General features: G+C 45.5%; 2 protein-coding genes across 2 annotated transcripts; one reads left to right on the forward strand and one right to left on the reverse strand.

Moving 5' to 3' along the window:
• Nucleotides 1–23: 23 nt before the first annotated feature.
• Nucleotides 24–6,780, forward strand: GRHPR (glyoxylate reductase/hydroxypyruvate reductase; the record flags this gene model as incomplete). The annotated part of the gene is made up of 7 exons (XM_010017782.1): nucleotides 24–103; nucleotides 599–715; nucleotides 1,225–1,313; nucleotides 1,989–2,093; nucleotides 3,067–3,202; nucleotides 3,646–3,776; nucleotides 6,659–6,780. Coding segments are annotated over 7 exons (780 nt in total), but the record flags the coding sequence as incomplete, so codon positions are not given.
• A 10,189-nt stretch (nucleotides 6,781–16,969) lies between these two features.
• Nucleotides 16,970–25,937, reverse strand: ZBTB5 (zinc finger and BTB domain containing 5). Its single transcript, XM_010017781.1, has 2 exons — nucleotides 25,888–25,937; nucleotides 16,970–18,998 (listed from the first exon to the last, which is right to left on the reverse strand). Coding segments are annotated over exons 1-2 (2,031 nt in total). The 5' UTR covers nucleotides 25,890–25,937.
• Nucleotides 25,938–26,319: the final 382 nt, after the last annotated feature.

Below are 26,319 nucleotides of genomic sequence, written 5' to 3' on the forward strand. Positions count from 1 at the left end.
TGGGCAGCAGCGTGCTGTGGTGTCTTGCAGGTCCCGGCCTGAAAGTCATCAGCACCATGTCCGTGGGGTTTGACCACCTCGCCCTGGAGGAAATCAAGAAGCGGTAACCTTCTCCCGTGTTGCCCCTCACCCTGCCCTGTGAGGGATGGGTCCAGCCAGGGGAGGTGGTGGGGAAGGAGAGTGAAGCTCAGAGCTCATTCTGCTCTTCACACAGCAGATCACGCTGTGGATTGCTTGACAGAGGCCTGGTGGATGGACTGTGGCAGAGCATGGGGCTGGATAGGGGGGATAGGGTTTGTGACCTGCACCTCCCTCTTGTTAGGGTATGGGTAGGGTCACCTCCAACACAGCTGGGGCTGGAGGAGCCTCTGGATGCCAGGGTTTGGCTGGGATGACCCCACCCCAACTGCAGTTGAGATGACTCTTTGGAGGAAGGGCTGAGAAGCCAAAAGGGATGTCCTCTAGCATGTGTTACTGCAGATATATAGAAGAGGGAACTTAAGCAACTTGCCAAGAACATCAGCAACTTGCCCAGAAATTTTGAGGTAGAACCCCAAGGCTGGCAGCATTGCCCCAGAGACCTGTGCTTACCTTGCAGAGGGATCCGTGTGGGGTATACCCCTGATGTCTTGACCGATGCCACCGCAGAACTGTCTGTAGCTTTACTTCTGTCTACATGCCGCCGGCTGCCAGAGGCAATGGAGCAGGTAAAGAAGTGAGTATCGCCATCAGCCAACTGGCGCAAGGGGTGGCACCAAACACCTTGCAGGCCAAGGTGGAGTCCCCTGCAGTTCTGTGGCTTTTCATAGATATCCCAGGGACTGTAAGAGGCGCAGAGCTCCCCTCTGTATGCTGGGTAGAGGACCTGCAGGAAAGGGTACCCAAGGCCTCTGCAGACTGCTCTAAGAGGGCACGCATAGAAGGTCTGTCCAGAGCTCCCTGAATGGCAGTTGTTCCAGGGCTGGGGTTAGCAGTGCCTAAATTATATTAGTCCCAAGGCAGCTGCTGCTGCGGCATACCCAAGGAGACCTGCAGGAGACCAACAAGGTCCCTTGAAGCAGGGACCTCTGAGAGGCTGGCTGTAAGACCATCTGGCTGTGTCAGAGTGGCTGGCCATTCCCAGCGTTGTACTGTGGTGTACTTGGCCTAGTGCTGAACTGGACTATGAGCAGGCTCTCCCCTGCTGCTATCTGACATCTGTTTCTGCCTCACTCTCTCTCCTAGTGGTGGCTGGACAACATGGAAGCCCTTGTGGATGTGTGGCTATGGTCTGTCTGATAGTACGGTGGGCATTATAGGTCTGGGGAGAATAGGTAAGTGCAGGTCATGCACAAGATTTGTGTGTCTCCAGTGATGGCAAGGTGGTTCTGGAGGTGTTAAGCCATGATGGTGTCCCTGGTGCTCACCTCTTTAAAGTCTATGAGAACAACAGGGAGAGCTGTGTAGAATTTCTCTGAACAGTGATCTTGACTCACAAGACCTTGAAATTTTAAAGTATTCAGACGCATCCAGTACATGTAAATGCTAGAGCAAACTGGATGTCATCCTCTCAATATTTGGGTAAACAAAAGCCCTGACAAAGTCCAAGGTGACGTGTTTGTCATCCATTCAGTTGTGGACTTTGTCAGATGGCTATTTCTTTCCCCACTTTCCAGTTTGCTCCCTAGGGTATTTTCAGGTTTAACATCCCATGGATCCATTTCCACAGTTTTGATATGTCAGGGAGTTCAGTCCTCGCTTCAGGAGCAGCAGAAGACATCCATCTCCACCCCATGCCTGCCATGCTCCAGGCTGGGAAGCCGCCTGGCAGAAGCAAGCCCACCACAATGACCCTTTAGCAAGCAATGTGCTCTCAGCACCAAAAGTGAGCTTGCGGAAGTATGGACTGTTTGAAGAATATTGACAAACCCTTGCAGCCCAGCACTGGTCTCTGTGCAGCATGCCTTGTGCAGGCATAGCAGCTAAACCATCTTCTCTCTTGCTTCTAGGACAGGCAGTTGCCCGCCGCCTAAAGCCATTTGGGGTCAAGAAGTTTTTGTACACTGGCAGTGGCCCAAAACCGGAGTGTGGTGTGGAGTTTGAAGCTGAGTTTGGTAGGCAAGGCTCCAGAAGCATCCAGGGGCGGCATCTGTTGCAGGACAGCATGGAAAACTATTTGGGATAACTGGGGAGTTGTCACTCCATGGCGGGGGGGCCAGCAGAGAAGGGAGGTTTCCAGGTGGCTTCCTCAGTGTAGCTGGCATGAACTGCTGTGGGGGCAGCAAAGGAGGGAATGGGAATCCCAGACACTTCCCATGCAGTGGTAGTGGATGGCAGGGAGGGAGACCGTCCTCCTTTGAGTCAGGTGATTCCAGCCAGGAGGCTGCGCATACCTGGGCTCCAGCTGACCGCCAACCATTGTTATGGGCTGTGGTGGTTTCTGCTGCTTTTGCCTTTCAGCTTCCCCCTGTGTGCATACATTTATGATTTCCAGTTGGTTTCATTCATGCAAGGACATGGAATGTAACAGACAGGGAGGGGAAAGTGGCAGCTGTGCCTTTGAGGAGGGCATGGATCTTTGGCAGGACTTCTGCCCCTTGCACTTTCCTCTCACCTCCAGGAGTGAAAGTGACCCTGACCATGGTAGGGGGATGGAACTAAATGATCTTTTAAGGTCCTTTCTAACCCAAACTATTCTTTCATGATTCTACAATGAATCGATGAAGTCATTATCTGTAGGTAACACATAGAGAGATTTAATGCTGGCATAAGCTGGTGCTGCAACATGTTGCTGCCTAAACATGAAGTATGTAGCACAGCCTCCTTTAGGCCAGATGGCTGAAGCATGGCTAGATTCCCCTTTGGCTTGGTTTTAATTCAAAAGTGAAACAAAACACTGCAGTAGTATCTGTAGGAATGTGTATGGTTTTTGTTGAGTGTTTGGTGGTCCGTGTGTCTCCCCATGTGTGGATAGGGGTCTCTCCAGAGCAGCACTCACTTGCAGGTGAACTTTACAGGTAAAGAAGGTTACCGAGGTCTGTTGGTGAGGTTCCCAAGCCAAACTGTGGCCTGTTTTTCTCCACTCAGTCCCACTCACAAGGCTGGCTGAAGAGTCAGACTTCGTTGTGGTGACATGTGCTTTGACTCCAGCCACCCAAGGAATGTGCAACAAGGACTTCTTCAGCAGAATGAAGAAGACCTCTGTGTTCATCAACACAAGCAGGTAATCACAACCCAGTCTCCTGCACAGGGGTCAGGGGCAGGGGTTGACCATCACCCTCTGACAATTACAGCTACAGGGGGGATCTGGTAGGATGAGATGTTCTTCTATTGCAAGTCCAGACAGCATGTACAAACTTCATGGCCCAAGGTCTCTTGGGATCAAGCCAAAGGCAGGATAATTTATTCCATCACACAGAAGCCCCAGGGTTGTCTTGTGCTTGGGTACTCAGCTGCTCTTCCCACTGCTGGGCAGCCTGGATCAGAAAAAATAGCAGTTGTGCTGCGAGGTTCAGGTGCATCCAGAGAGGGTCTGAAATCTGCTCAGGCAGAGGGGACCCAGGTGCCTCTACCCAGACTGTCCCACATGAGCTGTGCCCTGGGCATGTGCCCCTGGGAGCCCATGGGACCCCTCAGCAGCATGGGCTCTCCCTCTGTGTTTGCCAGGGGGTCCGTGGTGAACCAGGAGGACTTGTACAATGCGCTGGCCCATGGCCAGATTGCAGCAGCAGGCCTGGATGTCACAATACCGGAGCCACTGCCCGCTGACCACCCCCTGCTCTCCCTCAAGAACTGTGGTAAGTGCGTGGCTGGGCCCCCACTCTGCTCTGTAAGCCTGCACTTTGGGTGCCTTGTGTGCCATGACTGGGGACCTTCTAGCTGGAGTGACAGAGATTCCCTGTCCCTGTTAGCGTGCCAGTGTGAACAAGCACTGAAGTGTGGAAGGACAGGAAGGTCAAGTGTATTTAAGCAAACTGTAGATAGGCACTGGACAATGCGGGGAGCTGGTAGGGTGGAAGACCTCATCAACATGATGTAAAACAAATGTGGGAGATACTTTGATTCTCCAGAAAGTAGTTGAGGTCAGCTAATTTGTTAACACCTTCCTGATTGATCTCCGTTTGATCATTAAAGGCATGGGGAGAAATTCATGGAAGAGTCTGATACCAGTGGGTGCCTGAATGAGAAACTGAATCCTTGCTCATGCCCTGCTAAGCTGTGGTATAGATGTTCTACTAGAATAGGTAGATATAGAACACATACTGAATAGATACAGAAGATATATATAATAATTACATATATAAGATAATGTATAATATTATAATTCATATTACTATATACCTAGAATATATGATGTATATGATATACAGATTATATATATATATGTATTCTAGCATATATTCTGCTAGAAACGTTTCCCATGTGGCTAAAAATCTGAGTGCTGAGTCTGCCTAGATAAATCTTGTCCTTGGGAGTGCAGCAGCCACCATAGAACTCTCCAGCTAGCCCATCCTCTGTGAGCCTGGGCTGCCAGGCACAGGTTCAGCATACATGCTCAAAAGCACAGTTCAATTAAGTTCTGGCCTTGTCCTGACATCCGCATTCCCCAGTAGATGTCAGCAAATTAAACAGCCCCGAGCTGAAGAGGCTAAAAACTGCTAATGCTCTGGGATGAGCAGAGGTTTCTTTGCAGATCTAGCTGTATCCCCTGGACAGACCAGAGCAACTTTAACTGGTAAAGTGGAGCCCAGTGAGGTCACTGTATTTTATGTGTTTTCTGTATAGTCACAAGAGTCAGGCAGGTAGGAAGATGTTGCTTTTAGGAGTAGTGCATGTATCCTCCAGAGGAGACTGGGTTGGATGAAGCAGGCTGGTTACAAAGGGGCTTACTCAGCTGCTCTTGTGCTTCAGTATTGCCAGGCTGCTGGACTGGCAGTGGGAGTGCCTGCAATTAGGGGCAGTAGCTGATCACTGTTAGGTTCACCAGTGCTTTCCTGAAAACTTGCTGAGAGCTGCCGTGTAGGGCAGGATGATGTTTTAGTGCAGGATATTATCAGTTCTCAGAGTTTACCTGGGATCCTCATTGTAGCAGACTGAAGGGGCTGTGCAGGGTGGTGTCTTCCATGGCCTTGCAGCACACCAGTGCACCTTCATCCTCAGAGGCACCACAGGCTCACTAGCAGCCTGGGATGAGTTAGGGACAGCTTCAGGTATAGTCACTGCCTCCCCTCATGTGGCCTTCAGTGAGTAACTTCGTCCAATCCATGTAAAACGGGGTGAGGAGCTTTGCTGCTCCAGATAGGGAATGTGTGCGTCAGGCTAGGTGCTGACTGGGACTGACTCAGCACCAGAAAACACACTGACACAAGCCAGAAAAGCTCACTTGTATCCCTTGAGGCAGCAAATATATAAACCAGAAATGCAACATAAAGAAGACACGGCTTTCTAGTTAGAAAGTGAATGTCTGCAATTGTCTGCAGCCCCATTGCTGGTGCAATGGCAGGGTGCCTGTTCCTACCTGAATGCTCAGCTTTGCTGGTGTGGCCGGCCCTCCTGAGAGCTGATGGCTTGAGCTGGGGCACAGTAGCTTCGTCTCATGTGATTGAGTACTTTGGCTGCTCAGGCTGCACCTGAAGCATGAGATGTGGTGCGTGAGCCTTCATTCGTGTGGGCAAAATACCAGAGTGGCTGTGCAGCTAGCAGCAGTATGTCCTCTCTCCAGGAAGGAGGTTTTTCAAGTAGGAAATGTCTGTTTCAAAATGAAACCATAGAGACATCCATGAAAATTTGGAACTGCCCATGGCTGAGTTTCCATTTCTGAAGTACAAGGTCATAGCTGTGGCATTATCTTTTTTTTAAAAAGACTTTTTTTACTTGTTTGCTTTGATTCCCATAGTAGACAGGAAGAAGAGTTGACATTACTTTCACAGCAAACAACGAACCCAGACTGGTCTCAACTTAAGGAGAAGGGACCTATTTGGTCCCACAGTGCTTAGGAGAGCCTTTAATCCCCAGGCAGCAGCATGTCAGGTGTTCAGGCTTCCTCATTGCCTGTAGTTGCTGTCTGTTATGAAACAAGCAGAGATGCAGAGAAGGTTTTTATCCATACCTTGGGCAAGTACTCTCCACTGTTGTTATAATAATTTACCACTAAAGCAACTTTGGCTTGTTCTTTTGCATTGCATAAGAGGAGCCTTTCCACACAAGTGGATGGAAATCCCTGCCCTGACTATGCTACAGCATACCATCTCTGTTGCAGGGGCCATTTACCTCCACATGTTCCTTTCCAGTACACCCATGGGTCTGTAAACCAGGATGTTTCACAACAGTCTTCATGTTCTTGCTGCAGTATGTCTTGGTTCATGCCTGTCTGTGAGCTGATCCTCCTAAAGCTGTATGGCAATCACACAACAGTGTGCAAATTTCACTACATGTTTGTCTGCCACAGGGATAGTAGGAGGACCCACTCTTGGATGACTGTCTTTCACCTGGATGACTTAAAAAAGCTCAGTTAGCCATTTGTTTCTTGTTCCATGTCTGCTGCCAGCTCCTGGTGGAGCAGCAGCTGGTGCCTGGTGGACCCAGGTTGCCCACATCACAGGAAGACCCCTGAAAGAGGCTTGTAAGAGGTCAGCAAAGGTAAGAAACAAGCAACTAACCTTCCCTGTCACCCCTGCAGTGATTCTGCCACACATCGGGAGTGCCACATATGCCACAAGGAGCACCATGGCAGTGCTGGCGGCCAACAACCTCCTGGCTGGGCTGCGAGGGGAGCCCATGCCCCACGAGCTGCTGCTGTGATGGCCAGAGTCCCCATCCTGCAGGGAGCAGGACTTGGTGTTACCTTCCCCTGGAAAAGTCTTGAAGACCAGTCCTGTGTCTTCTTGCCTCTGCAGCAGCATGCCAGCAGTGCCTGTGGTGAGGGAACTGCACCATAGCCATTAAAGAGAAACAATGAGTGTGTTGTGCTTATTTGCTTTGGGAACAGGGTGCACATGACATAGCACACAGCGCTGCAGGGGGCTGCAAGTCCCGTGGTCACACTGTTGCTGCTCTAAGTGGGCTATGGATGGAGTTCAGTCCCAATTCAGAAAACACTTGCAGTGTTGGGATTTGCGTGTTAGCCAGCATATGTCATATGTAAGAGAGCTGCTGCAGCCGCACCTGTCCTTGGAAGCCTGGCTCCTGGGGTCACGGTGATAGGCCAGGCAGTTCCATACTGGAGCTCCCAGCCTCGTAGCCAGGGAGGGAGGAAAGGCAATTGCTCAATCAGCCCAGGCCCACTGCTGCCAAGGGAACTGCTGCCAAGCATGCATTAAAGGGGCTTGCTGAATCAGTGCCAAGGTGTGATGTTTCCATTCTTCAAGTGTCTAAAGAAAAGCAAAAAGGCTTGTATGGCTCCCCTGGCATTTTCAGGTCTGCTTTTGTGTCTGTAACTAATTCTGGGCACAGCTCTGAAGAGGATGACAAACTCAAATTCATACTGGGAGATTCGGCATCCCCCTGTGTGTCTTGGCTTCAACTCCCCTCCTCAGTTTGGATTTTTTTTTTCCCCAGACATGCAATGGCACGTGTTAGTGCGGGGGAAGCCTGAGCAGGTGCCAAACCTCTAGCTGCCAGGAGAGGCCTGAGTGAGAACTTTGGGGCTTTGAGGGGTCCATCTCTCTTCTAGTGAATGTCCCATTTCTATAAATGAGGGTTGGAACCCATCTCTCCCTGCCAGTCCTCTACAGCGAGTTTCTGCTCCACCTGATGACACAATCAGCTCCAAGGTATGCTCCTTGGATTGCTCTGTGCTGCGTACCTGTTTGAGGGCTGCATGTCCCAGTGACATTGTTTTCTAAAGGAAAAAAGAAAGGTGGCTGCAACATTGCATTGCAGTGGCAAGAGGAATTTAGTATGTTTAAAGCTTGTTAGAAATCCTGCTTTGAATGGGTGCATGTTGAGTGTGATCTCCAAGCAATTTCCTGCTGGAAGGGTGGAAAGGGTCAAGGACACTCTCCAGTTTTGTAGGGAGCATGCCCATAAGCCATATGCAGCAGGATATTACATGGTGAGTGCAAAGCCCTGCAGCATCCAGCCATGCTCTTGAGGACAAGAGCAACTCATCTTTCTTCAGCAGAGGGCTTGGCTGTGTGCTTGCAGTTTCTTCCCAAGAACAAGGAGTGAGTAAGTTCCTTTCCCAGTGTTACCCTGCTACCCCTGAGAGCTTGCCTGAGGGGGACAGCTTTCCTCACAGTCCCCTGCAACAGTCTTTCCCAGTCTGCTGCAAGCAAGACCAGGTCAGGGGTGTCTCCTCAGATGGGAACTGAGCCCTGTGGGGGCCATGGGGAATCTTCTCTGGTTAGAAGCCACAGTCACAGCTTCATGGTATAGACCAGCAATTTTCCCATCCTATACAGCCAGCACTCAGGGAGCAGTTGTTAAAAGGTCACTACACACCAAAGGAAAACACCCAGCTGGGATTTTCAGAGTAAAAGGCTAGGGTTTGATGCATAGGATTGCTGCATTTTGAAATCAACAGCATTAAACAAGCACGTTGCTGTTACTTCACTGGAGATCTAGCAGAGACTTTTCCTGTATGTAGTCTTGCAGCAACAGCACTGCCACAGCTGGACACATCTGCAAGTTGTAAATTTGTGTTCTCCATCTATGAATAAATGTATGATGAGGAAGCCTGTTCAATTTAACTTCTTTTTGTGTTCTACCTCTGCAGGATGGTAGTGAACGCCTTGGTGAGAGCAGTGTGCTAGGTCTGGTGGGAGATGAGATTGGGGTCCAGCTGGCCCATCCCTGCCCAGTGGCAGCAAGGCTGGCTGAAGGTGCACAGTGGTCTTGCCATGGTCCCTCCTTGCACCTACAAAAATGAGGCAGATGGGACCACCCTGCCTGCTGCCTGCAGGATCTGTTCACAGATGTGCCAGTCATGGCTGTGTGGTATGACCCACCCTGGCCAGCACCGAGGAGTGCCTGCTGCTTGTTGTGGAGATCACTCTTCAGCGTTAAACCAGACTCTTCCTAACTCCATGTGCTCCCAGTCACTCTGCTGTGGAAAGTGGTGAAAAGCAGGCCCGGACCCAGGTTCCCTGTGAGCTGTGGCTCTCCACTGGCCATCCTTCTCTCCCTGCCTCGTCACTCTTCTCCCTCGCTTTCAGCATTCAGAGCAGCATATGAAGCAAAGGACAGACTCATTTCCAAGGCTGTGGGAGGCGTGGAGCGGAGGAGGAAGCAAGTGAGCATGTCAGTACACTTGACCCCAGGGGAATCTGTCCCACAGGCACAGAACAAAAAGCTTGCCCAGTGCATTCAGCCAGGGCAGGTGCTGAAGATGCTGAGCAGTGACAAGTTCTGCCAGCAACGGAGCACCTGCACCAGCCACCTGGCCACTACCAGGTCACAGCATCCTATATTTTCTCCAAAGCCAAGACTGGAGCAGCTGCATTGGCCTCATGGGCACAGGAGCCCACCATGTGCTCCACAGCACAATACGTAAACATAACCTAGGAGCTTGTGATTTTAGAGGACCCATCTTCAGCTGGGATTAAGAACAATTAGAGATGGTGGTGTGGTTTAACCCCAGCCAGCAACCAAGTACCACACAGCCACTCACTCCCTCACTTCCCCCCTGCCTTAGTGGGATGGGGAGGAGAATCAGAGAAAAGGTAAAACCCCTGGGTTAAGATAAGAACAGTTTGATAGTTAAAATAAAATACAATATACTACTACTAATAATACTCCTACTAATGAAAACAGAGATAGCAAAAAGAAAACTCAAAAAAAACCTCAACCCAAAACCAAACCAACAATTACAAGTAATGCACAATACAGTTGCTCACCACCCAATACCCTGTCTATTCCTTAGCAGTGGTCAGTCCCTTCTGGGTAACTACCCGCAGTTTACATACTAAGCATGATGTGTTGTGGCATGGAATATCCCCTTGGCTAGTGTGGGTCAGGTGTTCTGTCTCTGCTCCCTCAGCTTAACAGTGAGGAGTGCCCCTCCTCACTGCACAGAGCAGGAGACACTGAAAAGTCTTTGATCAGGGTAAATGCTACTGAGCAACAACTAAATCATTGGTGTGTTATCAGCATTGTTCTCAGACTAAAACTAAAACACAGCACTACATTAGCTACTAGGAAGAAAATTAACTCTACCCTAGCCAAAACCAGTACATACAGTGCCTTGCAGCTTGAAACAAAGTTGAAAAGTTGTCCTCACTGGGTTCGTAAAGTGGGTGGACGAGCTTCCAGCACGTGGGCTCCAGCATGACCTTCTGACCAGCACTCTCACTCATCCCTCTGTTAATGAAGCTTCAGCTGCTGGATGGATGTGAAACCAATGCTCTTCTGAAATGATGGTGTCAGGGGATTCAGAAGAAGGGGCTGCAGTAGGCAAGACGAAAGTGTCTCATTCTCAGCTCAGGAGCTTGCTGGTCATGCTGCCAGCAGTGCCACCAACAGCCCCTCTCCACCAAGCCTCAGGTAGGGGCTCTCAGCATCCAGGGGCCAGGAAGAGAAAGAGCCTTGTGCTTCCTCCTTCTGAGGGGCTGTGGCCCAGTCAGCCCACTCCTGGAAGGCAACCAGTGCTCAGTGCAGCTTCGCTGCTCTCCTCCCAGCACATCAGGCACAAGGCAAGCAGTGCACACCAGACAGCCCTGCCACCAGAGGTGCCCAAGCCTGGAGGCAGCAATGCAGCCTCATGGACAGATGAACAGAGGACAGCCTCTGGAGGAAAGCCCAAGACAGTAACCAGCCATAACATGCCTGGACTGTTTAATTCACTGCTTGTTACTGTATAGCACAGGAAATTTTCTGGCAAGGGTGAAAAGTCTGCATCTCTGAGGGCGGCACTGTACTGTTTTCTCCAATTCTCATCATGTATAAAAACTGAGCAGGGTCCTGCATAATAATCCAATGCATTTCTTAAGAGATCAGAGGGGAAGGCAGTAGCTGGCAGCAGTGTAAGCCTGGTCCATGGAGGAAGCTGGAACACACAGAGAAAAGCCTATGCTTGGGAATTAAAGTTCATCTAGTACACTCTGTACTTCTCTTTCTGTCCCATGGCAAGTGTTCTTCATGCTGAATGCTCTACTTGAGTTTCTCTTGTGAAACCATACTCTGATAGCAATAATGGCTATTGGAAGATGTTCATTAATTAGTTACAGATGCTGGCTAGTTAAAGGAAGACCTTTGCTTCATGCCTCAGAGAGTATCTGACATGTTTGTCAATATGTTTTGATTCACAAGCCTTGCTGAGTACTGCCCATCAGAAGCAGAGGGTGTTTGGGAAGTTTCTGGTAAGACCTCTGCTGGCCAAGGAAAACTTGGTAGCCGTGCTAGATAGGAAGGCTCCTGAGCATCAAAACTGGCTGGAAATTTCCAAGTGACATAACGGAAGGACTTATTTTGATGCAAAAACCTTGGCTGTATTGCATGGATGTAAGTCCATCAGGTTAGTTTGCTGGTCTCTATGATTTTTTTGAGGTTTGACCCTAAAGATCCTGGTATTGGTAAAGTTACTGTAATGCTGAAGGATGTTGACTAAATATTTGAGAGGTTATTGTGACCCCTAATAATGTGAGAAATAGTTAAGTGTAAATGAACCGATACCTGAGCACTTGTATTAGATTTCTGAGTACATTAAGAAATAGACACAAGCTTGTAAATAAGGCTGCTGTAGTGACTGAAGCACATTTCAGGTGTCACATCTCAGAATTTCTTCGAGAAGAGTACCTTCTGCAGCTGTCTATCATTTTGCTCTGCCTCACTGAGAAGTCATCAGTATGCCCTTAGTGAAAAGATTTTGTTTTCTAAAAATACTTTAAACACTGTAAATGATAAAATGATAACCTTAGCTCTCTGCCCCAGCTTCAATGAACCTGTAGTTTTTTAGGTGAGTCTTGAGTGTGGCTGGTCAGAGCTGAGACTAATGACAGCGAAGCACAGGTAAACTTTGCTGCGTCTCTGTCCAAGGGCAAACACCTCTTAACAGGATTTATTGCTCAGCAAGTTCTGGACATAACCCATACATGCAATCTCTAATCAAAACTTTATGCCACCAACAACTAAATCACTAGCCAGTGCCGTGAGCAGCATCAGCATCTCAATAGCTGCACTGCGCTTCCAGACTACAGTGGCAACACCTTCCCATGGGAATTCAGACAGCAGCAATCAGAATGGATTATGGGTTTTACAGATGTCAGGTAGATATTAACATTATTTCAGTAACAAACATAATAATAAGCTCTTAGAGTATATTCTATCAGGAACAAAATTGTTAATGATTAAAGTTCAGGCTTTTATGATTACTTTTGCTAAGAACAAGTATTTCTTATAGCCTGGCATAAAGAGCAATAATCACTTTGCAGGTACCTTTTGCGTGTCCTGTTTTAGTGGTTATTTGGCTTATATAAACAAGGAGACTTGCACCTTGCTTTGGGGGAAGCAACATCTCACACCAGCAGAGCTATTTCTTCATTCACGGCACGCTCATGGCAGGAGAAAGAGCCCAGAGCACAGCAGGGAAGAGGCATGGGAACACAGACCCTCTAGACAGGCAGCCAGTGGCTGTGGAGCTAAGTACCGTGCTTGCTTTTTTCAGCTGCATGCAAAGGTCAGCCCACATTGTGTATCACATATGCAGTGAAGGCGGTTAAAGTGCCACAGAAGTGGCACTTGAAGTACCTACTGCTGTTCAACAAACCATTGGCAGGGGGAGATCCCTCCCTTGGACTTCCTGAATTCTTGTGGTTTGGTAGTGTTTTACAGGGTTTAATTAGGAGTGAGCTGCAGTACCCTGCTGGAAGTCACCAATGCGTAACAGACATCTGCAGACGCAACTAGCAGAGGACAGAACATGCAGCCGCACCTTATGCAAGTTTTCCAACAGGAAACTGCCACAGTCCTTCCAAGAGTACATTTTCTGGGGAGAACAGCAAGTTTGACAGCGTAAGTAAACACTGCGCTTCAGCTAAGCATGCGCTCCTACAAAGACATGGTTATGTAGATATAGTATTGATTTATGACTTCTGCCAACTGACACATTAATTCAGTCATTCCTTTTTACAGGAAGCTCCAGACTGAACTTATTTTCATCTATTATTAAGAAAAAATAAGAGGGTGGAATACACCTTTTAAACCATAGACTGCTGCTTTTATGCCTTTCCAAAATCTATTTAATGACCCTGATGTCTACTCAAGACATCATGGCATGAAATTTAGTCTTGTCAGCACAAATACATTTTATTAAGCAAGTCACCAACCCAGACTTTCTAAGTTGCCCTGTGCTGCAGACATGGGATGTCACTGATGGGCATTCAGATGTTGTCATCAAAATTAATTGCACCATTACCAGCCACTTACCCTGCCAGAACAAGCACCTGCATGGCTGCAGGTAACCGAGACAGCTGAAAAAAAGGTCAATAATTTCCATGCACAACTAGGGATGTTCCCAGAATCCCAAGGCTTTAGAGCCTTTGTCTGATGAGAGAGATGCAGGCAATGTGCCCCTTCCCATCCAGGCTGTGGCAGGAATCTGTGTAACTAGGTCAGCCAGCTGCAGGGCATCTCAAATGATCTGCAGGAAATATCTTTAATATCACCTCCAGGGCAGAGAGCTAGCCAGAAGACAGCCCACCACACTGAGGCAGTGGCTCCATGAGACATTACCACCCTGGGCCTGATCAAAACCACTACTGTCAAGTCCAGCCACGCTCTTCTGGTTCAAACCAGCTTATAAAGCGTTGATGGGACAACACTGTCCTTCAAGACTTTATACTGGCTCAAATATGAACCCACTTCTAGTTGATTAGATACTACATGTCCTCTCAAAATCGGCAAAGCCTCAGCATGGTGCAGGATGCCGGCCATGGGCAGCACTACATGCTTGACCACAACTCACAAAAAATGCCTATGTGTGTGCCTACATTTCAATAGGATTATTTTGCACTGTCAAGTGATCTCATAACACAAAGAGACCAATCAGCTAACCCACAAGCATTACTTGTTTAGTCAATCCATTATATGCTTTTGGCAAAAACCTCAGGATAACATAAACAAGTAAATAAAGTCAGACACAATGGCACAAAAATGCAGGGTTTATTTTCAGATGTTTCATAATACTAACATACAGGCATCTTCACATGAGATGTCACTGTAGCATTTACAAAGTTAAATTTTGAACAAAAGTCATAGTGATAAATTCTGACAAAGTTATGAGGCTTTGAGATGAGAGACTCTCATTTTACCATAGAGGATAGCTAAGTGGAAATACCATTCTGAGGTACTGCTTCATAGTGGAAGTCTAAGAAAGCAACAAGCCAGCCACAGGCTCCTGGGTTTGCAGAGTGCTCCTCCAGATGCACTAGACCTCAATGAACAATGAAATTTAAAGTTGCTACTTCCAAAAAATGCTCTAAGTTGAATCTTTTCTTAAAGAAAGAAGACAGAAGTCCTCCTGCACAAGTTACGATATTTTGAAATATCATTAATTTTTTTATAAAAACAGATCAGAAGTATAGTTAAGTACATTTATCTGCTCATATTAGTTCTTAATTATTCTAATCTCCTTACTCAGATAGATGCTTTATTGTGATGCATAAGAATTCAAGGAATTCAGACATGCTGTAAGACCAGATAGAAAATGTAAAAAAACTCTATTTTTAAAACAAAACACTAGAAACGCAAGGGAGTTGAAACAATATCAGGACATTACTAATAAGGCAACACAAGAAAATACTGAAGTACAAAATACTACAGTTTATTGATGTTTCAGTGAGATTGCCTAGTATAGCTCAATGCTGTTAGTCTCCTGATATAAAAATTATTACCAATCAAAATATGGCATATCCTAATGCTTTAAAAAAATGCAGCACATTTCCTTAATGCTTATAAAATCAAGAGCCAGAAATATGACCATTAAATAAATCCTATGACAAAATACTAATATTTTAAAGGACTTAATTCAGTCATTCACTGTGTTTCGATGTTCCTGTTTACCTTGGATGCTCAAGGTGCAAATGACACTTTAACAGCCATCTGGCAATTTTTTTCAACATGAAGCAGTGTAATTAGAGATGAAGACACATTTCCCCATTAACGGACTACTGTTTCACATAAAGCCAGGTACAGAAAGATTTCCATATTTCCTTTGGTCTGGTAGTGACTGTTTGGTTTCTGTGCTTCAACAGTTTTGATATCATCCTGCTAAATGAGCTACAGAACTGTGGATTAGGACTTTATTTTCAGTTTATCTAAATATAAATCCAAGATGTTTAAGAAAGCTAACTATTAGGTAGCAAAAATTCCATAAAACTGCTGAATATCATCACACAGGATACATTTGCTAAACAGAATAAAAAAAGAGGGGAAGGTTTCCAATTCTTTTTCAATATTAATGGAAAGCTGTTGCTCTGTGACTTAGATACTAGGAAATATAAGTCCTGTCTCTCCTGAGCAGAAAGGACACGCTGTAGCTCTGACCCAGCTCCTATATATTGTAGAGCAACATTTATCAGCAGAAGTGCCCCAAAATTTTATTTAGAAACCTAGTGCTAAATGCTAGTAGTTAGTTCATGTGTATCTTTAACAAAGAAAAAAAAAAAAAGACTGCAGACAGTGTTAGTCACAATAGTGTGAAAGAAAAGGAAATTATAGCAAGATTTACACAACTCACTTGAAGAATAATGATCACAATTTCTGCTATACAAGGTGTACAGTGCCATTTTTTAAATTAAATTATGTTTGTTTGGTTTTTTTAATGTATGTGGTAAAGGACATTTTTGACACTGCTTTAAGAGGAGGGACTGGATTTGACAACTATATTTTATAGAGACATAAATAAATATGGCAGATGATGATTATCCCTGGCTGGTTTGATCTGAGGAACAATCCACAGTTGTGAAGGAAAGTAGTAAGTGTACAGAGGAGGAAATTAAAGCCTGAAGATAAGAGTGTCAGAAAAGGACAATATGTTTATGCAATAACAGGGATCAGATTGACTATCAGCATCTGGAAACAGCAAGAGACTAACACAGTAAAAAAAGCCATCACAAATTATCTCTCTCCAAAACAACAAAGCAGACAAAGACAAGCTCTTTTCAGACTTCTGTGTATATAGAACTTTAACATAGGAGATACAAATGGGTTAAAATACTCCTAAGAATAGCACAAACAAGAAACAGTACTTCACTTATCACCTACTACAAGTTTCTACAGAAAAAAATCAAACATCCAGATTTTGCTGTATTCAAATAATATACACATCCGGCAGTCCAAAAGTTACTTGTCTTGGATTTAATTTAAGCACCTTCATTACACAGTGTCCTTTACTATAAAACAGCCAAACATACATTCATAACCCTAAAACTATTCTTATAATTAGCATATTTTAAAGCATTATGTCAGACAGGTGCATCCAAAGTTTTCTCTTTTCAAGATATGTGGTCTGCATTAATTACAGTAAACAGCACCTGCAATACTGTCCACACATAATGCAACAACTTGGTTTACAGGTCATTTATTTAAATGTTTTCAGTTTTACAAAATACTTTAGGGGGGGAAAAAAAAAAAAAGAAAAAAGAGGAAATTTGCACTTCAATTTCTCGTTCTTGAAACGTGCTACTTCTTGAGATAACTATGCTCTCACTCCTCTGCCCTGCAAAGGAACTGCTGAGCTTTATAGATTTTATCCCCATCAGCCCAAGGCCTGAATGTACATCACTGTAATCACACCTCTACAGTATGACTTCTGATGATCCTCGAGTTCTCCACTTACAGCTGTTTAAGCCTCACAACACCCCTGTGAGGTAGGTACAGTATTATCCCCAATTTATAGAACCAAGACTTTTCTGTGTGTGGCACACATGTTGTGTTCACTGACAAGAGCAGCTTCTAAGCCTGCAGCCTTCAAGAAAACAATGTTCATGTTCAGGTACTTCAGGGAGCTAGATGTCTGCACTGGCATGCTCCTTCAGGCCTGGAGCAGATAAAGTCAAAGCAAAGTGCTAGGCAGGTTGCTGCTCTGCCACCTCAGGCAGGTTGTCTTGGAATGTTTGTACAGGTGACTGGACTGGCTGAATCGCTTGCCACACTTGAGGCAGGCATAAGGCTTTTCTCCCGTGTGCACACGGATGTGTTTCTTGCAGTCTGTCAAGGTCAAAAACGTCTTGCAGCAGATCTTGCATGCATACTTGCGTGCACCTTCTACAACTAAGACGTTGTGCTCAGATAAGGCCTTCTTGCATTTTGAAAGGACATCTGCAGATGCCCTTGTCAGCTGTGGTGGACCAGGTTGCGATGGATGCCCGTTTTCAAAAGAAGTGGACCCATTAATGATCAGCTGGGAACTGGATGAGTTATCTTGCATCTGGGAGCTCCTGACAGAGGTCACCACAGGCATTTTGGGGGCTATGCGGCGGTAGCCAGGAAAGCTGCTAGCTCCACCTCTTACTGAGCCCATCATTGCCCTTGACAGGGAGTGCAAGCCCAAGCCCGACCGTGGAAAATCCATGCCAAACTGTTCTGCTGCACGGTACCCAGAAGTCTGTACACATGGGAGACCCATCACGTCCTGCACTGGTCTAACAAAATGAGAATCTGCAGGCTCACTAAATGGATTCTCAACATGAGACACAGCAGCAGATGAATGGCCACCAGCAGGCCCTGACTCTGGACCCATTAGGTAAGAGGCATCGCTGTCCATTCTGCAATCACTGGTGGTATTTGGAATATTGTCATCGCTGTTCTGACTGGCACCGAAGCCACCACTTCTACTTTTATTCAGAAAATTTGAGATGCTGAAGGTAGACTTGTGTTCCAGGTTATTTGACACCTCCATGATATGGATGTCTCCCACCCTATCAGTAGTGGACTGTGGGTCAGAAAAGCTACGATCACTGCTCTCAGGACTCAGTTCTATCTTCTCTGCACTCACTACTCCTCCTTCCACTTCAACAGACTCGCTCCCCTCCGCTTGGGAAGTGACATCGCTCACCTCATCTTGAGGCTCTGGGGAACTCAAGGGCTCAGACTTCACCACCACCCTCATGTGCTCTTTTTCGTTCAGGCTGACCTCTGGATTCTCACATGGGAAGTTGTTCTTCTCAGAAGCAGCCTCCTGGTCAAAGCTGGTTTCCACTTGTGTTGCCTGTGATGCCATAGACATCTGTGAAATGTTTCCTCCACTGTTGTCAGACTGGCTGGGCACTTGAGCATCTTCCTGAGTACTGAAAGATTGATCAAACAAAATAGTATTATCCTCCTGATTATCAGCAACAGCATCAGCTTTAGAGTTGTCCACAATCTTCAGTGAATCTGGTGAGAAGAAATCTTCCCGTGAATGAACTACTGACTGCCCGCTCTCTGCAGTCACATCAGAAACAGACTCATCCATGGTAGGCCTGATGCGCTGTCTGGCCCGATCTTCAGAAGATTGTTTACGTTTGTGGAGACGACGGATAGGGAAAGTAGTGCGCTGCTCAATGTTACTTCTCATTGAGGAGCTCAGAGTATTTGGTTGTTCCTCTGTGCTCTGAGTGGAATTTAAGGCAGAGCTCACAATACTCAGTCCAAGCTGCTGAAGCATGAAAGATCTCTGTATACGTGCATTTTGCTCTTGAACTCTATCACTCGGTGGAGACATTGGCAGTGTCCTGGTAGTAAGGTAGTGCTTGCATGCTTTAACAACAGAATTCAAATGTAAGTGAGAAGCAGCCAGCAAGACATCCATAACATTGCTCTCCCCAAGCATTAGTGTGGAAGTATACATCATGTCTATCAGAGCAGCAAAAGCTTCTGCTGTCACCACTTCACTGTCCAGCTGAATCATATTCATAGTCTGATCTCCTTCTGCTACAGTAAACAGAGCTCGGAAATGTGTGCTACATGCTGCCAAAACAGAGCGATGGGCTTTGAAATGCCTGTTTCCCACTACAATGACACAGTCACAAAGCTGGCCATGAAGCCTCTGGTAGTTGAGCTGCTGAAAGATTTGCTCAAAGTGTCCTGGAAAATCCATGATCCTATAAAACAGAACAGAAGAAATTATAATATTAAAAACAGTTGAAGTCCTATTCAGACCACAGCAAAACTGGGCTTAACAATGAAAGATAACAGCTGAAACACAGATGAACAATAACTGATCTTAATTTACCACTGCCACATTGGAACTGCACCAAAGTTGGTGATCTTGCAGAGGCAGACTAGGAACAAGAATATACAGGTTCTGCCATGGAGCTGACCTAGTATAACAGCTGCCTCAGCATCAGACATGTCATGGGCAGCTCTGTTGCAAACTGAGTAACACAGGTCATTTCACCTCCATTAGCTCCTGTCCAAACTAAAACACACTCTTCAGTAAAACGTTTAATTCTGTTTTTTAAAAAAATCTGTGAATAATCTACTGCAGCCTTTGATAACCTCATGCTGAAAAGTCTGAACTTTATTCTCATCTCATTTAATCCAGCTTCACCTTCTGCAAATGACTTTCTGCATAGTTTCTCAGATACTGTGCAGAACTGACATTCAGGTATCTGCTTTCAACATAGAAACACAGAAAAAGAGTTCATGGAAAAGAAGGGAGACACTTCTGCACCAGGACAAGTGGTCAGCTCTTACCTGAAGCTGCCATCTTTAGCTATCAGAAGTGCAATACAGTTCTGTTATTCAGTATAGTTTATCAGCTGGGATGCACTAAAAGTCCTCTGTTTTTCCTACAAAATAAAACAGCAGTAAGATAGAAGAGTCTGCCAACACTAAGAGCCATCACCATGCTTGCTGTTCCTTGAGAACCTTCCTGGTCCATAAGGAAGTTACAGGAAGCTTTTGACAATATGATGGACTAATCAACAAAACAACTAGACAAACTCAGAGATGTTTTCTTCTTAAGTTTCCATACCAGAACATAAGACAAATCTTAGTAGACTCACGTTAAGACTAAGTAAGTGACTTCTGGTGATATCTCTACTTTTTGTCATTACGACTCAACAAAATCTAAAATTTAGGAAACAGAAAGGTTGCATGTATAGGGCATATGCACACACATTTCTGTGTTCATATTTATTTTTCAATAGCAATACCGCAGTATCATGTGACACAAGATGACTGTAAAGCAGCTAAATAAAAGGTCACACAGAAAGAATTATGCTTTGAAAGTGGGATTAAATATGAGTCTACTTTTTTAGCAGTTCTGTCCTCAAATGCACACATTGTGAACAAAACATATGCTGCATTTGCATATACGCACAGTCATACGCTATGTGAGTAAACTGTATACAAAGCTTCCCATAGTCACATTTGACTCAGAAATGTTTGTATTTCAAGCTCTTTGCAGGCGTTTCACTTTACACATTGACTTTGCTCAGAAGGTATGCTAGGCCAGGGGCAGTGGCTGCTCGTACACACATTCATTCAGAGGAAAATGGGTACAGCAGTTGATGTTGATTGTTAATTACTTTGCAATTTTGTTCACCTAGATGGACACAGATTAACCATTATAATTAATAACTATTATTAGTTACAAGGATCAGCAGAAAAAGCAAAACCTCAGGTATGTGAAAAGCAACTCCTGAGATCACAGGCATGAAGCAACAGTAGCACATGGCCACAAAGGTTCCCTCAGCATGTGGAAGCACACAAACACCAGCAGCTCAAAGCTCTGTGCTCTCCTTTATTGAAGGCAAAAGGCAGTAAGGAAGGCAGGACAGACCAGGGGCTACCAACTTCAAGACACATACTGCTGTAATACTGTGCTGGTTAAAGGTCAAAAAGACAAGCAATGCACTGAAGATCTCTGATAGATTTACACACTCATGTATATGTAAGCAGGCAGCTGTGGAGTTAGAAGGATCTGTGGGTTTCCAGCAGCAACTTGTCTCCTACTAGGAAAGTACCTCTGCAATGCTCTCCAGCCTTGGATTATCACCATTAACATGTCAAGGGAAAGTGGAAAGGTTCTTGATCCTCTTTTATTAAGAATATACTTCTTTTGAACTCATTAGGAAGTTTTTCTGCAAGCAGCACGAGATTAGGTTTCTTAGTCACACCATCCACTGGCGGAGGAGAACAAGCACAAGCTGAACACATGCTGGTCCCATCCAGCAAGGGGCCAAAGCTAGCCCCTCCATACCTTTAGTCCCACAGCTATAAACCATGTTGGACTTAAATACTAGTATCCTCAGTCAAAACTTGCCAGTATGTTCAATAGCTACAGAAGGGGTGGGCAGAGAATTGTGCCCTGTAACACTTTTCGTCATTAAATAACAAAAAGGTTTTTGTTGCCGGGGAGAGGTGGCTACAGATAGCTGTCGTGGAGGAAAGATTTACAGATACTCTATGTTTTTAAGCCTGTCTTGAGGCTACTATGGACATTACTGTGTGGTTAACAGCTGCCATTTTCCGATTCCCAGGCTTATGAAATACCTTAGGGGCAGCCTGGACAAAGGAACTTAGTCAAGTCTGCGGCTTTTGCAATACTTGACTAACATAGGGCTACATAAAATTAATGGAATTGGTAGTATAGTAGGTGAAGAGATCTGAATTCATGCCAGAAGAGGTGGCAAACTAATGTAACCACAAAGACTAAAACCATTAGGCCACAAAAGATGTCACAGAATGGCCCCAGGCTGCCTCAACTGTCAGGCTGGCACTAATGCAAGAGTAGCTACTGTTCCCCATATGAGAGGCAGCTGGCATTCACCCACATCATCCTTCTGTAAGGAACACAACATACATTTTGCAGGTCTTTGCTAGAAAAGGATTTCACCACCTACTCCACTGGACAAAGAACCTTTGCCCTCTCCAAAGATACAGGCTCACAAAGAACTGCAGTTTTACCTAAACACTGGAAAACTGAAACTTCTGCTGGCAAGTATCTGTTGCCTTCAACTGTAATTGTTTCCCGCATATTTTAGAAAGAAATAAATAAAATACACTTTATGTCTTCCAGCAATGGAGAGGGTCTGGGCTTACTGGTGGCATCAAAAATCCACTAATGTGGCAGCACTAAGGCTATGATGCCTGAATGCCTGAAATAACACCATAACGAGATTTAATTAAGTACTGTGGCACAGTACTCCCTTGTTGCTATGAAGCTATGTAATAAACCAGAAGAATTTAGGTTTGACACTTTTTTTTTTTCAAATAATAGGAATGCAGATAATACCCAATTTTATTTCTCTTTAACTACCAATGCATATTTGACAGCAAAAATAAGACAACATTTTCAACTAAAAAAAGACAAACTTTGTAATTGGACAGTTTTTATTTCTTCACATTGTAATAAATAACTGAATGGGGAAATTTTGCTTCAGCTAACAAAATTATTTGTTTAATGTTCATAAGTTTGGCAATATTAATGTGCGTTAGGTTACAGTGGTTTATGTGGATATGTAAGCAAACCAGCAGCCTAGCTTTGGAAAGCAGTTTCTGGTAATCTAGTCTAGCTTATCCTGAGTGTGAGGTAAGTGTAACACTTGCTAAAGCAGCAGAAGGAAGCCATTGCTAGGGCCAGTTTCAGCTGGTCTTGCGGTTGCAGGAGCAACTAACTGGGCCAGAGGTGACGAGAGCATCGTGAGGAAGACTTCTTACTTCACCTCAGAGACCCCAGCCCAGGACCACCAGAGAGCAACGCGCAGGCACCGAAGCGAAGAGACTTAAGATAATGAGTTCCTGGAACTAATTGTAACACAGGCCACCTATCCTTGGAAAAACTATGAATATGTAACAATATAAGAGAGAAAAACGAGCCTTTTGGAAAGCCAGAGTTGAGCCACAGAGGAGAAATCCCCTGTGAAGCTCCCAGCGCTGTAAATAAAATATTCTTTGCTCCACAGACTTTGTCCCTGGCTAAAACTGATGAAGTGAGCTTGTTCCTCACAACATTTTCTCTGAGAAAAGTGTAAGACAAGGGAAAGGGAAGAAATACTTCTTGGTGCCCTCCTGGAGGAAGGAGAAACAAAAGAGCAGACCCTGAAACTCACTGATCTCCAGCAGCCAGACAAAAGGAAGACTGGGGAGACTGTTGTAGCAAGAGACACAAGTCCTGGCAAGAAATGTTTGGAATGTGGCAGAGGCAAGGACTGCTTTGTGAGTACTACTGAAATAGGGAATTGTAGGGTAGATAATCATTAAGTTGTAACATGTTTTATAAAGAAGCTTTGTGATTTGTTACAAACAGCAGTTCCTGAAATCAGCAAGGACTAGATAAAATTAGTGGTTTCTCACAAGAACTAGTTCCTAACCGGCTGAAGTGGACCTTGTAGTTTGGAGAGAACCCAAGAGAACTTAGAGCATGTGCAAGACCAAGAGGTGAAGAGTGCATGGTGAGGAAGACCTATGGCCTTCATCCCCCACGACCCCAGAAGACCACCACCAGAAGATACTGTGCAAGCGCAAGGAGGAGGAGCCCTAATTTTAATACGAAGCGGGGACAGGTCATACATATGTATAGGCGTATTAGGAAATCTCATGTATATGCAACAGTTACTGTATAAATTTAGAGCAAATTGTCACGACAGGTGCACACAGTTTTGGTGGGACTACCCCTCGTGCTACCCAGCACTGAATAAACATACCTACTTTACAGTCTTACAGATTGTGGAGTCTGCTTTCCAAACGTCACTGCTGCTTACATTGCTGTCTGCCTTTGCTGCCCAGGCACACCTGGTTAAACTTATGCCCTCCCTTGTTCCAGCAAGCACCATGCATAGACAACCTTCTCTGTAATGAAAGGTCCCCTCCCACCAGCCATCTCTGCAAAGTTGAGAGGGGAATGACAAACAATTGTTCATTTATCTTCTTTTGCTTGCCTCCAAGATGAGCCAGGTATTATACCAGAAACAACAGTCCGTTCTTGACTTCATGGGACTAAAAGATCTAGAGGGAATTTCGAGAGAGGAGGAGATTGGTGATGCTGGTGGGTGCAACAGTTGCCAGAGTAACAAAAAAACTCTTGCTCCTTTTAGAATCCCATCATTAAGCATGAGTGTGCTCTTTGGGAACCCAGATGCTGGTTGACCTTTTTTTTTCACCTTGCTCCCCAGTCAAGAGTGACAGCTCCAAGGATCAGTTGCACGGCTATATGCAGGGCTGATCTACACAGTGTATGCTACAGCCCACTTGGCAGACACCCTGGAAAACACCAGACACCCACCTCACCAGAAGAGGCAAGGGATCTCCTTTCCTTCAGGACCAGAACTGGATGGCACCATGGTTTTAACTACAGTGACTTTTTAAAATGCAGCTGAACCATTAGCACCACCACCTACAAGGGCAGCTAAGACAAGAACACTTTGCTGTGCTCCATCTGCAACCAAGAATGAAATCATTCCACTTGTACCCTCACTGCAGAAAGCACAGGCCCAGTAGAGACTGCTCCAGCTTCAAGGGTCATTAGAAGCAAGATTTTCACAAATACCCAGGCAGTTCCCAGTCTGTGCACTGCTTTACGCCATTTTAGGAAACACACTGTAGAAGACAAAATACTTGAGAGCTCACGCATTGCCCTTATCAAGCCAATCGCAGGAGGTGCCATTCTTCAGAAGTCTGTATAATAATGCATTCCAACCAACGTCCAGACAAGACTGGAGGTGGAAAGCACCAAGCAACATGAGGACAGGATTTCACATCAGTAATAACATTGAGCTGGACTCCAGAAAGGAAGCTACAGTGATGGTCCAAGGTATTTCTGCCCAGGCAGAAATATATACCTGCACCAGAGAAGACAGGCAAAAAGTTTTTGTTTTGACCAATGATTTGGGATTTCAGAATTCATAGTGTCTTTCCTTAGAGTCACCAAAAATGACTGCATCCTTCATGCATCTGAAACAAGAGAAACCCCAGTTTTGCTTCAACTAACATTAATTTGGCTTGGTATTTATCTTCTACTAGACCATAAGCCAAGTGCAAGGTCCTACACCTGGGTCAGGGCAATCCCAGGCACAGCTACAGGTTGGGCAGAGAAGAGATTCAGAGCAGCCCTGCAGAGAAAGACTTGAGGGTGTTGGTTGATTAGAAACTTAACATGAGCAGGCAGTGTGTGCTCGCAGCCCAGAAAGCCAACTATATCTGGGGCTGCATCAAAAGAAGCATGACCAGCAGGTCGACGGGGGCGATCCTGCCCCTCTGCTCTGCTCTCTGTGGATTTAGCTAGCATGATCAAATGTGGTGCCCGATCTGATCTTTGAGACCTCACTTGGAGTACTGTGTGCAGTTCTGGTGTCCTTAATATAGAAAGGACACAGAGCTGTTGGAGCAAGTCCAGAGGAGGGCCACGAGAATGATCAGAGGGCTGGAGCACCTCCCAGGCTGAGAAATTTGGGGCTGTTCAGCCTGGAGGAGAGAAGACTGTGTAGATCTCCAGTACCTGAAGGGGGCCTATAAGGATGCTGGAGACAGACTCTTCATTAGGGACTGCAGTGGTAGGACAAGGGGTAATGGCTTTAAACTTAAACAGGGGAAGTTTAGATTAGATATAGGGAAGAAGTTCTTTACAGTGAAGGTGATGAGGCACTAGAACAGGCTGCCAAAGGAAGTTGTGAATGCTCCATCCCTGGCGGTGTTCAAGGCCAGGTTGAACAGAGCCTTGGGCGACATGGCTTAGTGCGAGGTGTGACTGTCCATGGCAGAGGGGCTGGAATTAGATGGCCTTAAGGTCCTTTCCAACCCTAACTATTCCATGATTCTATGATAAAGGCTGAAGTCCTTAAATCAGGATCAACAAACAGACTCCACACGTGAAGCTGAGATCTTGTAGAAGATCAGTTGAAAATTATAAAACCAGATGTGATTTGTACGTATCACATAATACCCACATACCACATTTGGTGAGGTATCAGCTACTCCAGCTTACTAAATACATACAAAGCATTTACGTCATTATCAAAATATACGACTGGCATACGTCAGTATGCCATTCTGTCTGTCTTCCCCTCCTGCTTCACTGATACCTCACCCTTCAGCAACAGCTGACTGTAAAACTGACTGAAACACCCATAGGCTGCACATCTCATCATTCCCCTGACAACTGACCCAATGTCTCCAGCACACAATGGGTGATATCCCACAACATGGTGTGCAAATGCCTACTGAGATGAAGGATAGAGATGCTCCCAACTTAGTAGTGAGTGGTTTCAGCAGTCAGTCTTTGCAGCCCTCAGGAGGCTTACAGCCAGATCCAGTTCATATCCTGGGGACACAGGGAAAGTCAGATGAAACATTCTGATGAATCAGATCCAGTATGTGGGACTCAGGGGAAGTATCAGTGGTGCAAATAGCAGACATTGAGTCCAGTTGCCTTTTGGAGAGCAGCAGGAAAGGGAACAGATTAGTTTTATAATTGAACAA

This window comes from Nestor notabilis, unplaced genomic scaffold (genome assembly GCF_000696875.1).
Source record: "Nestor notabilis isolate BGI_N333 unplaced genomic scaffold, ASM69687v1 scaffold17457, whole genome shotgun sequence".
Taxonomy (NCBI): Eukaryota; Metazoa; Chordata; class Aves; order Psittaciformes; family Psittacidae; genus Nestor; species Nestor notabilis.